The sequence below is a fragment of the Balaenoptera musculus genome, chromosome 3 (assembly GCF_009873245.2).
Source record: "Balaenoptera musculus isolate JJ_BM4_2016_0621 chromosome 3, mBalMus1.pri.v3, whole genome shotgun sequence".
In the NCBI taxonomy this organism is placed as follows: Eukaryota; Metazoa; Chordata; class Mammalia; order Artiodactyla; family Balaenopteridae; genus Balaenoptera; species Balaenoptera musculus.
The window spans coordinates 153,230,316-153,244,024 of NC_045787.1; the positions used below are offsets into that span (position 1 = coordinate 153,230,316).

The 13,709-nt window shown below is 39.7% G+C and overlaps 2 protein-coding genes across 2 annotated transcripts in view; one reads left to right on the forward strand and one right to left on the reverse strand.

The window, feature by feature from the left end:
- Positions 1 to 531: 531 nt before the first annotated feature.
- On the reverse strand, positions 532 to 5,083 carry LOC118893463 (transmembrane emp24 domain-containing protein 2-like). Its single transcript, XM_036849055.1, has 2 exons — positions 4,493 to 5,083; positions 532 to 579 (listed from the first exon to the last, which is right to left on the reverse strand). Exon 1 carries the CDS (start codon positions 5,081 to 5,083, stop codon positions 4,556 to 4,558), a length of 528 nt encoding a protein of 175 aa, XP_036704950.1. The 3' UTR covers positions 532 to 579; positions 4,493 to 4,555.
- GRM6 (glutamate metabotropic receptor 6) overlaps positions 5,082 to 13,709 on the forward strand; it is a 49,274-nt gene continuing 40,646 nt past the window's right edge. Inside the window, exon 1 of the mRNA XM_036847316.1 lies at positions 5,082 to 5,184. Coding sequence (XP_036703211.1) covers positions 5,082 to 5,184 — 103 coding nt within the window. The remainder of the gene's footprint in view (positions 5,185 to 13,709) is intronic.

Below are 13,709 nucleotides of genomic sequence, written 5' to 3' on the forward strand. Positions count from 1 at the left end.
ATGTTAAAAAAAAAAAAAAAAGATAGACAAAGTATAAAAGTACCAACCTGGTAGCATACTCTAGTCACAGAGCTCTGCCATTAGGCTGGATAGAAAATGTCAAGATTCAGATTGTTGTTTCTGATAAGGACTCAACAAAATGAATCTTTAATGACTTGAACTGCAGGATAAGGGATCCCAAGAATGCAGTCATTTTTAGTAAAGTACTATCAGTAAAGTACAATCCTGAAAAAACTGCATTTGATTATAAAAACAAAGGAAAGAAGATATAATAAGGACTATGCACCTATATTCCACTTACAGTGCTTGAGTTCTGGAAGGACCTGTATAATGGAGGAAGAATTCAAATATGAAATCATGCTAATCACGTGTCAAATTTCACTGTAACTTTCCTAAAAAATGTTTCTCCCCAATATCTATTAATCACAAAGAAACATAAGCTGTGAATGTACAGTTTAGAAAATAAAAACACAGAAACTAATGACATTATTATGACCAAGATGTTTGGTAAACAGTGAATTACGAGTTTGGGATCATCAGGAAAAGCCTTTTTAAACAACCCTCCTGACTTCAAAAAAAATCTCTTCAGGAGTGGAAGGACTTGCTCTCACTCCCTCTTGTGAGAGCACCAGAATCACAACTGGCTGCTGGACGATCATCGACAGGCGGACACTGGAGCTCACCAGGGAAGATGCCCCACATCTAAAGACAGAGGAGAGGCCGCAGTGGGATGGTGGGAGGAGCGCAATCACAGTAGGGTCGAGTCCCATAACTGCTGGGTGGGTGACTCACAGACTGGAGAACACCTGTACCACAGAAGTCCACCCACTGGAGTGAAGGTTCTGAGTGCCACATCAGGCTTCCCAACCTGGGGGTCCAGCAATGGGAGGAGGAATTCCTAGAGAATCAGACTTTGAAGGCTGCTGGGATTTGATTGCAGGACTTGGACGGGACTGGGGGAGGCAGGGACTCCACAACGCTATGAGACTAGAAATGAATTACAGGGAGAAAAACGTAAAAAACACCAACACATGGAGGCTAAACTATACGTTACTAAATAACCAAGAGATCACTGAAGAAATCAAAGAGGAAATCAAAAAATACCTAGAGACAAATGACAATGAAAACACAATGATCCAAAACCTATAGGATGCAGCAAAAACAGTTCTAAGAGGGAAGTTTATAGCTATACAAGCCTACCTCAAGAAACAAGAAAAATCGCAAATAAACAATCTAACCTTACACCTAAAGGAAGTAGAGAAAGAGGAACAAACAAAACCCAAAGTTAGTAGAAGGAAAGAAATCATAAAGATCTGAGCAGAAATAAATGAAATAGAAACAAAGAAAACAACAGCAAAGATCAATAAAACTAAAAGCTGGTTCGTTGAGAAGATAAACAAAATTGATAAACCATTAGCCAGACTCATCAACAAAAAGAGGGTGAGGACTCAAATCAATAAAATTAGAAATGAAAATGGAGAAGTTACAACAGACACCACAGAAATACAAAGCATCCTAAGAGACTACTACAAGCAACTCTATGCCAATAAAATGGACAACCTGGAAGAAATGGACAAATTCTTAGAAAGGTATAACCTTCCCACACTGAACCAGGAAGAAATAGAAGATATAAACAGACCAATCACAAGTAATGAAATTGAAACTGTGATTAAAAATCTTCCAACAAACAAAAGTCCAGGACCAGATGGCCTCACAGGTGAATTCTATCAAACATTTAGAGAAGAGCTAACACCCATTCTTCTCAAACTCTTCCAAAAAATTAAAGAGGAAGGAACACTCCCAAACTCATTCTATGAGGCCACCATCACCCTGATACCAAAACCAGACAAAGATACTACAAGAATAGAAAATTACAGACCAATATCACTGATGAATATAGATGCAAAAATCCTCAACGAAATACTAGCAAACAGAATCCAACAACACATTAAAAGGATCATATACCATGGTCAAGTGGGATTTATCCCAGGGATGCAAGGATTCTTCAATATATGCAAATCAATCAATGTGATACACCATTTTAATAAATAGAAGAAGAAACACCATATGATCATCTCAATAGATTCAGGAAAAGCTTTTGACCAAAGTCAACACTCATTTATGATAAAAACTCTCCAGAAAGTGGGCAGAGAGGGAACCTACCTCAACATAATAAAGGCCATATATGACAAACCCACAGCAAACATCATTCTCAGTGGTGAAAAACTGAAAGAATTTCCTCTAAGATCAGGAACAAGACAAGGATGTCCACTCTCACCACTATTATTCCACATAGTTTTGGAAGTCCTAGCCATGGCAGTCAGAGAAGAAAAAGAAATAAAAGGATTACAAATTGGAAAAGAAGAACTAAAACTGTCACTGTTTGCAAATGACATGATACTATACATAGAGAATCCTAAAGATGCCACCAGAAAACTACTAGAGCTAATCAATGAATTTGGTAAAGTTTCAGGATACAAAATTAATGCACAGAAATCTGTTGCATTCCTATACACTAATGATGAAAAATCTGAAAGAGAAATTAAGGAAACACTCCCATTTACCATTGCAACAAAAAGAATAAAATACCTAGGAATAAACCTACCTAGGGAGACAAAAGACCTGTATGCAGAAAACTATAAGACACTGATGAAAGAAATTAAAGATGATACCAACAGATGGAGAGATATACCACGTTCTTGGATTGGAAGAATCAGTATTGTGAAAATGAGTATACTACCCAAAGTAATCTACAGATTCAATGCAATCCCTATCAAATTACCAATGGCATTTTTTACAGAACTAGAACAAAAAATCTTAAAAGTTGTATGGAGACACAGAAGACCCCGAATAGCAAAAGCAGTCTTGAGGGAAATAAACGGAGCTGGAAGAATCAGACTCCCTGACTTCAGACTATGCTACAAAGCTACAGTAATCAAGAGAATATGGTACTGGCACAAAAACAGAAACATAGATCAATGGAACAAGATAGAAAGCCCAGAGATAAACCCACGCACCTATGGTCAACTAATCTATGACAAAGGAGGCAAGGATATACAATGGAGAAAAGACAGTCTCTTCAATAAGTAGTGCTGGGAAAACTGGACAGCTACATGTAAAAGCATGAAATTAGAACACTCCCTAACACCATACACAGAAATAAACTCAAAATGGATTAGAGACCTAAATGTAAGACCGGACACTATAAAACTCTTAGAGGAAAACATAGGAAGAACACTCTTTGACATAAATCACAGCAACATCTTTTTTGATCCACCTCCTAGAGTAATGGAAATAAACACAAAAATAAACAAATGGGACCTAATGAAACTTCAAAGCTTTTGCACAGCAAAGGAAACCATAAACAAGATGAAAAGACAACCCTCAGAATGGGAGAAAATATTTGCAAATGAATCAATGGACAAGGATTAATCTCCAAAATATATAAACAGCTCATGCAGCTCAATATTAAGAAAACAAACAACCCAATCCAAAAATGGGCAGAAGACCTAAATAGACATTTCTCGAAAGAAGACATACAGATAGCCAAGAAGCACATGAAAAGCTGCTCAACATCACTAATTATTAGAGAAATGCAAATCAAAACTACAATGAGGTATCACCTCACACCAGTTAGAATGGGCATCATCAGAAAATCTACAAACAGCAAATGTTGGAGAGGGTGGAGAAAAGGGAACCCTCTTGCACTGTTGGTGGGAATGTAAATTGATACAGCCACTATGGAGAACAGTATGGAAGTTCCTTAAAAAACTAAAAATAGAATTACCGTATGATCCAGCAATCCCACTACTGGGCATATACCCAGAGAAAACCATAATTCAAAAAGACACATGCACCCCAATGTTCATTGCAGCACTATTTACAATAGCCAGGTCATGGAAACAACCTAAATGCCCATTGACAGATGAATGGATAAAGAAGATGTGGTACATATATACAATGGAATATTACTCAGCCATAAAAAGGAACAAAATTGGGTCATTTGTTGAGATGTGGATGGATCTAGAGTCTGTCATACAGAGTGAAGTAAGTCAGAAAGAGAAAAACAAATATCGTATATAAACACATGTATGTGGAACCTAGAAAAATGGTACAGATGAACTGGTTTGCAGGGCAGAAATTGAGACACAGATGTAGAGAACAAACGTATGGACACTAAGGGGGGAAAGCCGCGGTGGGGTGGGGATGGTGGTGTGCTGAATTGGGCGATTGGGATTGACATGTATACACTGATGTGTATAAAATTGATGACTAATAAGAACCTGCTGTATAAAAAAATAAATTAAATTAAATTCAAAAATTAAAAAAATATATTAGGACACACAAACTAGCAATACATAAAAATGGTAATAATATATGATAACCATGTTGGGCTTTTCCAGAATACAGATTATTTTAACTCTAAAAATAATGTGATTCACCACATTAACAGATTAAAGAAGAAAACACACACACACACACACACACACAATCTCTTCAGGTAGTAGATCTGTCCCAATGTCATGGCAACTAGAACAAGAGCTTCAAAGAAGGATCAAAGGACCACTCTGCTGTTTGTGCTGTCATTGATTGCTCTGTGTATTCTCTCCCGAACTTCCATGTATTCCTGTTCATGCTTTACAGCTGTCATCGCCACTGTGAGCTCATTAATCATTTCTTCTAGCTTGTTCTGGTGAGCTTCTGTTTCCATGTCTTGTCCTTTGGGGGCCTCCTCAATATCAATGGTGAACATCACTATTTTTGGAGTCATGTTGGACATCCTTTTGCTAAAACAAATGTTTTTTGCTAAAACACATGTTCCATCCATGTGAGCAGCAAATGTGTATTTCCCACTGGACTCCCAGTCTCCTTTATAAATTCCTTTATTATCAGGCCCTGTACTCTCCACGTCGATGTCCAGGAAGACGCCCTCAGCCACCTCGAAGATGAGGCCCATCTTGGTGCCCGAGGTGACCCGCTTGAAGAAGCACTCCTCTGCATGCATGTCAGTGCTGACGAAGTAGTCCGAGGCCATGGCCAGGATGGCGGCCAGGAGCACCAGCAGCTCAGCGAGCGTCACCATGTTGGGGCTGGGGCCGAAACCAGGACCGGGACTGCGACCTCCAGAGCCACCGTCGCCGCCGCCACCGGGGTCATCTCAGCCGCCGCCACCTCAGCCCATAAGTTTGTTTTCTACATCTGTGACTCTATTTCTGTTTGTAAATAAGTTCATTTGTACCATTTTTTTTTAGATTCCACATATAGGCAATATCATATGATATTTGTCTTTGTCTGTCTGACTTACTTCACTCAATATGACAATCTCTAGGTCCATCCATGTTGCAGCAAATGGCATTATTTCATTCTTTTTATTTTTTTATGGCTTAGTTATATATCGCATTTTCTTTATCCATTCATCTGTCGATGGACATTTAGGTTGCTTCCATGTCTTGGCTATCATAAATAGTACTGCAATGAACATTGGGGTGCATGTATCTTATTTTATATTTTTAAAATTAATTTTTGTTGGAGTAGAGTTGCTTTAGCATGTATCTTTTCAAAGTAGCATGTGTACTTTTCAAGTATATTCTCCAGATATATGCCCAGGAGTGGGATTGCTGGATCATATATTAGCTCTATCTTTAGTTATTAAGGAACCTCCATACTGTTCTCCATAATGTTTGTACCAATTTACATTACAACCAACAGTGTAGGAGGGTTCCCTTTTCTCCACACCCTCTTCAGCACTTACTGTTTGTAGATTTTTTGATGATGGCTATTCTCACCGGTGTGAGGTGATACCTCTTTGTAGTTTTGATTTGAATATCTCGAATGATTAGTGATGTTGAGCATCTTTTCATGTGCTTTTTGGCCATCTGTATGTCTTCTTTGGAGAAATGTCCATCTAGATTGTCTGCCCATTTTTTGATTGGGTCTTTTTTTTTTATATATATTGAGCTGCATGAGGTGCTTTGTATATTTTGGAGATTAATCCCTTGTCTGTCACTTCATTAGCAAATGTTTTCTCCCATTCTATGGGTTGTCTTTTCTTTTTGTTTATGGGTTCCTTTGCTGTGCAAAAGCTTTTAAGTTTCATTAGGTCCCATTTGTTTATTTTTGTTTTTATTTTCTATACTGTAGGAGGTGGATCAAAAAAGATATTCCTGCAATTTATGTCAGAGAATGTTCTGCCTATGTTTTCCCCTAAGAGTTTTATAGTATCTGGCCTTACATTTAGGTCTTTAATACATTTTGAGTTTATTTTTGTGTATGGTGTTAGGGAGTGTTCTAATTTCATTCTTTTACATGTAGCTGTTCAGTTTTCCCAGCACTACTTATTAAAGAGGCTGTCTTTTCTCCATTGTATATTCTTGCCTCCTTTGTCATAGATTAGTTGACCATAGGTGCATGGGTTTATCTCTGGAGTTTCTATAGTGTTCCATTAATCTATATTTCTGTTTCTGTGCCAGTAACAAACTGTTTTGATTACTATAGATTTGTAGTATAGTCTGAAGTCAGGGAGCCTGATTCCTTCAGCTCCGTTTTTCTTTCTCAAGTTTGCATGGGCTATTCGGGGTCTTTTGTGTTTCCATACAGATTGTAAAATTTTTGTTCTAATTCTGTGAAAAAAGTCATTGGTAATTTGATAGAGATTGCATTGAATCTGTAGAGTGCTTTGGATAAGATAGTTATTTTGACAATATTGATTCTTCCCATCCAAGAACATGGTGTATCTCTCCATCTATTTGTGTCATCTTTCATTTGTTTTATCAGTGTCTCAGAGCTTTCAGAATACAGGTTTTTTGCCTCCTTAGGTAGGTTTATTCCTAGCTATTTTATTCTTTTTGATGCAATGGTAAATGGGATTGTTTCCTTAATTTCTATTTCTGATCTTTTGTTGTTAGTGTATAGAAATGCAGCAGATTTCTGTGTATTAATTTTGTATCCTGCAACTTTACCAAATTCATTGATGAGCTCTAGTAGTTTTCTGGTAGTGTCTGTAGGCTTTTCTATGTATAGTATCATGTCATCTGCAAACAGTGATAGTTTTACCTCTTCTTTTCCAGTTTGGGCTCCTTTTATTTCTTTTTCTTTTCTGATTGCTGTGGCTAGAACATCTAAAACTATGTTGAATAAAAGTGGTGAGAGTGGACATCTTTGTCTTATTCCTGATCTTAGAGGAAATGGTTTCAGTTTTCACCACTGAGAATGATGTGAGCTGTGAGTTTGTTGTATGTGGCCTTTATTAGGTTGAGGTATATTCCCTCTGTGCCAGCTTTCTGGATAGTTTTTATCATAAATGGGTTTTGAATTTTGTCAAAAGCTTTTTCTGCACCTATTGAGATGATCATATGGTTTTTATTCTTTGTTAATGTGGTGTATCTCATTGTTTGATTTGCCTATATTGAAGAATACTTGCATCCCTGAGATAAATCCCACTTGATCATGGTACATGATCCTTTTAATTTGTTGTTGGATTCAGGTTGCCTGTATTTTTTTGAGGATTTTTGCATTTATGTTCATCAGTGATGTTGGCCTGTAATTTTCTTCTTTTGTGGTATCTTTGTCTGGTTTTGGTATCTGGGTGGTTTCTGAAGCTCATAGAATGAGCTTGGGAGTGTTCCTTCCTCTGAAATTTTTTGGAGTATCAGGAGGATAGGTATTAATTCTTCTCTAAATGTTTGAGGGAATTCGCCTGTGAAGCAATCTGGTCCTGGACTTTTGTTTGTTGGACGTTTTAAAGTCACAGTTTTGATTTTAGTACATGTGATTTGTCAGTTCATATTTTCTATTTCTTTTTGGTTCAATCTTGGAAGCTTGTACCTTTCTAAGAATTTGTCCATTTCGTCTAGGTTGTCCATTTTATTGGTGTATAGTTGCTTGTAGTAGTCTCTTATAATCCTTGTATTTCTATGGTATCAGTTGTAACTTCTCCTTTTTCATTTCTAATTTTATTGATTTGAGCTCTCTCCCTTTATTTCCTTATGAGTCTAGCTAAACGTTTATCAATTTTGTTTATCTTTTCAAAGAACCAGCTTGTAGTTTCATTGATCTTTTCTATTGTTTTCTCCATCTCTATTTCATCTATTTATGCTTTGACCTTTATGATTTCTTTCCTTCTACTAACTTTAGGTTTTGTTTGTTCTTCTTTCTCTAGTTACGTTAGGTATAAGGTTAGGCTGTTTATTTGGGATTTTTCTTGTTTCCTGAGGTAAGATTGTATTTCTATAAACGCCCATCTTAGAACTGCTTTTGCTGTGCCCCATAGGTTTTGGATTGTCGTGTTTTCATTTTCAATTGCCTCTAGGTATTTTTTGATTTCCTCTTTGATTTCTTCAGTGATCCATTGATTGTTTAGTAGCATATTGTTTAGCCTCCATATGTTTGTGTTTTTTACAGTTTTTTCTTATAGTTTATGTCTCATCTCATAGCATTTTGGTTGGAAAAGATGCCTTATATGATTTCAATTTTCTTAAATTTACTGAGGCTTGCTTTGTGGCCCAAGATGTGAACTATCCTGGAGAATATTCCATGTGCACTTGAGAAGAATGTGTATTCTGCTGCTTTCAGATGGAATGCTCTATAAATAGCAATTAAGTCCATCTGGTCTAATGTGTTATTTAAGGCTTGTGTTTCCTTACTGATTTTCTGTCTGGATGATCTGTCCATTGGTGTAAGTGGGGTGTTAAAGTTCCCTGCTATTATTGTGTTGCTGTCCATTTCCCCGTTTATGGCTGTTAGCATTTGCCTTATATATTGAGGTACTCCTATGTTGGGTGCAAATATATTTACAATTGTTATATTTTCTTCTTGGATTGATCCAATGATCTTTATGTAGTGTCCTTCCTTGTCTCTTGTAACAGTCTCTATTTTAAAGTCTATTTTTTCTGATATGAGTATTGCTACTCCAGCTTTCTTTTGATTTTCACTTGCAAGGAATATCTTTTTCTATCCCCTGACTTTCAGTCTGTATGTGTTCCTATGTCTGAAGTGGGTCTCTTGTAGATAGCATATATATGGGTCTTGTTTTTGTATCCATTCAGCCAATCTATGTCTTTTGGTTAGAGCATTTAATCCATTTATATTTAAGGTAATTATCAGTATGTATGTTCCTATTGCCATTTTCTCAATTGTTTTGGATTTTTTTTTGTTGGTCTTCTTTTGTTCTCTTCTCTTGTGATTTGATGACCATGTTTAGTGTTGTGTTTGGGTTGCTTTTTCTTTTTGTGTGGGTATCTATTGTTGTTTTTTGGTTTGCAGTTCCCATGAAGTTTTGATATAGCAGTCTGTATATGTACAAGGCTGTTTTGAGTTGCTGGTCTCTTAATTTCAAATGCATTTCCCATTTCCTGCATTTGTACTCTCCTCTTTACATGGTTGCTTGTTTTGATATCATATATGTATATGATAATCCCCTACTATTACTTTATGTTTGCCTTTACTCATGAGCTTTCCCATTTGTGATTTTCTTTTTTCTAGTTGTGGCCTCTTTTTTTTCCCTCTTGCTTAGAGAAGTTCCTTTAGCATTTGTTGTAAGGCTGATTTGGTGGTGCTGAATTCTCTTAGCTTTTGCTTGTTTGTAAAGCTTTTGATTTCTCTTTCAAATCTGAATGAGAACCTTGCTGGGTAGAGTATTCTTGGTTGTAGGTTTTTCCCTTTCATCACTTTAAATATATCATGCCACTCCCTTCTGGCCTGTAGTTTCTGCTGAAAAATCAGCCAATAACTTTATGGGGATTCCCTTGTATGTTGCTTTTCCTTTGTTGCTTTTAATAATTTTTCTTTGTATTTAATTTTTGTGAGTTTGATTAATATGTGTCTCAGTGTGTTCCTCCTTGGGTTTATCCTGTATGAGACTCTCTGTGCTTCCTGGACTTGGGTGACCATTTCCTCTCCCATGTTAGGGAATTTTTTGGCTATAATCTCTTCAAATATTTTCTCAGGCTCTTTTCCTTTCTCTTCTTCTCCTGGGACCCCTATAAGTTCAAGTTCCCTTGTTTCTCCTGGAATTTACCTCTACATTTCCAAATTAAATAAAACAAAAGCAAAAGCAAACATGTTGCTATTTTTCTACTTTAAGATATTAAATATTGACAATGTTTTATCCATGGTTTCATTTGTTTATTTTTTTTTTAATTTAGGAAATATTTGGTACAATGGTTAGGAAGTATAACTTGGTCTCCTTCTTTGTAGAATGCAGAAAGTACTAGTAACTACCTATTGACTTGTGAGGATTAAATGAGCTAAAGTACAAAAAGCACTTAGAGCAGTGACAAATATAACCACTATACAAGTATTAGACATTATTATACTATTATTGTCATTATTTTTTTATCTCCATTCTCAATCCAATCCTCAACACTCCCTCCACCCCACCCCACCCACCACCAGTGGTAACCATTCTCCTGGATTCATGTTGGTGTGTTTAACGTTGTCCCAGAAGTCCCTGAGACTGTCCTCATTTCTTTTCATTCTTTTTTCTTTATTCTGTTCTGTGGCAGTGGTTTCCACCGCTCTTTCTTCCATGTCACTTATATGTTCTGTCTCAGTTATTCTGCTATTGATTCCTTCTAGTGCATTCTTCATTTCAGTTATTCTGCTGTTCATCTCTGTTTGTTTTTTCTTTAAATCTTCTATGTATTTGTTAAGCATTTCTTGTATCTTCTTGGTCTGTGCCTCCATTCTTTATCTGAGATTTTGAATTGTCTTTACTATCATTACTCTGAATTCTTTTTCAGGTAGATTGCCTATCTCCTCTTCATTTAGTTGTTCTTGTGGTTTTTTTCTTGTTCCACTGTCTGCAACATACCTCTCCATTGTCTCATTTTGTCTAACTTTCTGTGTTTGTGGTTTCCTTTCCACAGGCTGCAGGATTGTAGTTCTTCTTGCTTCTTGTGTCTTCCCCCTGGTGGGTGAGGTTGGTCCAGAGGCTTGTTTAGGCATCCTGGTGGGAGGTACTGGTGCCTGCCCTCTGGTGGGTGGAGCTGGGTCTTTCCCCTCTGGTGAGTGGGACCATGTCAAGGAGTGTGTTTTGAGGTGGCTATGAGCTCGGCACGACTTTAGGCAGCCTGTCTGTTGCTGGGTGGGGCTGTGTTCCTATCTTATTGGCTGTATGGCCTGAGGCTTTCCAGCACTTGGAGTCTGCAGGTTGTAGGGTGGGGCCAGGTCTTGGTGCTGAATTGGGGACTCCAGGAGAGCTCAGGCTGATCAATATTCCCGGGGGCCTCTACTACCAGTGTACTTGCCCCCACAGTGAGCTACAGCTGACCCTTGCCTCCCTGGGCGACCCTCCAAAACCCCTAGGTAGGTCTAGCCCAGGTTCTTATGGAGGTACAGCTTTGTGCTGGGTGCCAGTGCACATGAGACCTTGTGTGTGCCCTGCAAGAGTGGAGTCTTTGTTTCCCCCAGCCCTGTGGGGCTCCTACACTAAAGCCCCACTGACCATCAAGGCTAAATGCTCTGGGGGCTCTTCCCCCCAATGCCATACCATCAGACACTCTCGGAGGGCTATTTTTATGTGAGAATGTCCCTGTGTAGCCTGTGTGGGTTTAATAGTTTTTCGTGCAAGGGCTGTTTTTAGTATAGAAGTCTGCTACTTCTTTCCTCAGTTTATGCTGCCATTATCCCCTTGATAGAAGGTGTGACTGATGCTGTGGTGACCAGAGCCTGCACTGGATATTGAGCAGGGCCTCCCTTTTGCTCTGTGGTTGTCACTGCCCTGTCAGGGGCTGGGTCTGCTCCCTAGTTGTTGGAGTAGAGGCCCCCAGATCTGTTTCATAGCTGTGTTTCTGATCAGCAGTGTGAGGTAGGTGGGATTGAAGCACTCCCACTGGGAGAGAAGATACTGAGTATTCCTCCTCTGGAGATGTTCACCTGTGGGTGTGCTCTGTTGTGTCACCTTTCACCTGCTGTGTGAACTCTGATTACACTGTTGTTAGCACTGCTCTCGGCCCCATCTTAGCTGTGAGTATGCCAGCAATTGGTCCTGGTGTCTCTCAGGTGTTGTTTTCAGCAGACCACCAGTAGAGACCCACTGAAGTCAGGTCCCTGGATTGCAGTAATCATGGATCTAGACCTGCTCTGGGTGAGTGGGGGCAACTCAGACTCTAGCCTGGCCCAACCCCTGCATGTACGTGCCCACAAAGTCCGTAGCTGCTAAAGCTAGACCTGTCTTGGCTGTGGGAGCACTCATTGTCTGTTCAGATGTTCTGCAGGTGCTGAGTTTACAAAGTCGGTAGCAGGGGTGTAAATCTGCAATTTGCACAGCCGTGAGAGATTTCAGCTCTTCTTCCTTAGTTGCATGGCCCCTGAGGTTCAGCTGTGGTTTCAGCCCCACCTCTGCATGTGGGCCACCCACAGGCATCTACTCCCAAGGATTCCCTGGAGCACAAAAGCCCACCCTAGGGGGGATGGAGTGCGGAGGAGGAGGCGGCAGCCAGGGCCATGAGAGCCTGCCCTGGTGGGAGCCCTTTCTAGTGCCCAGGGAGGCAGGGGCCAGTGCATGGAGATAGAGGCTGCAATGGCAGCCCTGCCCTTTGCACATCATTCAGCAATGGCACTTCGCTTCTATGGCAGTCTGGACTTCCTCCACGAGCATTCCTGGTTGCAGAGCTCCTCACTCCTGTCCCCTCAATCTATCTCTGTACAGCCAACAGCAGCCCTCTCCCTGGGTCTGCTCTCCAATCCCTGTGTTCCATCACCCAGACCCCGTCCACACCAGCAGACACATGTCTCAGGCTGGGGCACACATGGCTGTGGCACAGACCATCTGTGTAGGTCTCACTCTGTCCTGCCTGCCACAGATTGCTTGCTGTGCTCTCCTCTGAGCCCCGGGAGCCCCTCTTCTGTTCTAGCTGATCTCCCTGCTGCTGAGGGGGTTTCCCCAGATGCAGGAACCTCTCCTCTCCTTCAGCTCCTTCCCAGGGGTTGAGGCTCCATCCTGCTTCCTCTCTTCTTCCTTTTCCCTTCTTATTTTTTTCATCCTACCCAGTTACACGGGGATCTTTCTTGTCCTTTTAGGTGTCTAAGTTCCTCTGCTAGTATTCAGCAGGTGCTCTGTATTTTTCCACTTGTATTCTTTTTTTTTTTAAAGATTTAATTTTATTTTTATTTTTTTGGCTGCGTTGGGTCTTTGTTGCTGCGTGCAGACTTTCTCTAGTATGGCAAGTGGGGGCTACCCTTTGTTGCGGTGCTCAGGCTTCTCATTACGGTGGCTTCTCTTGTTGCGAAGCATGGGCTCTAGGCGCGCACGCTTCAGTAGTTGCAGCACGAGGGCTCATTAGTTGTGGCACACGGGCTCTAGAGCTCAGGCTCAGTAGTTGTAGCGCACGGGCTTAGTTGCTCTGCGGCATGTGGGATCTTCCCAGACCAGGGATTGAACCTGTGTCCCCTGCATTGGCAGGTGGATTCTTATGCACTGAGCCACCAGAGAAGTCCCTGTGGATGTATTCTTGATGCATATGTGAGGAGAGGTGAACTCCCCATCCTCCTACTCCTCCACCATCTTGACTCCTCTGAGTAATCTTAAACTATATTCAACATTCTTTTTTAATATAAATTACTTTATTTATTATAGTAATTATATCTTTACAATCAAAGTTGTCTTATCACTATGTTCTGCTAACATGAAATTAAATGGTAGTTATAAGCAAATTTGGTTGCCTAGAAACAATAATTGTATATTCAGTTTAACAGAAATAAAAGAATTC

Coding starts and splice junctions, on each gene's coding strand:
- LOC118893463 (XM_036849055.1), bottom strand. CDS start 5,083: ATGGTGACGCTCGCTGAGCTGCTGGTGCTCCTGGCCGCCATCCTGGCC.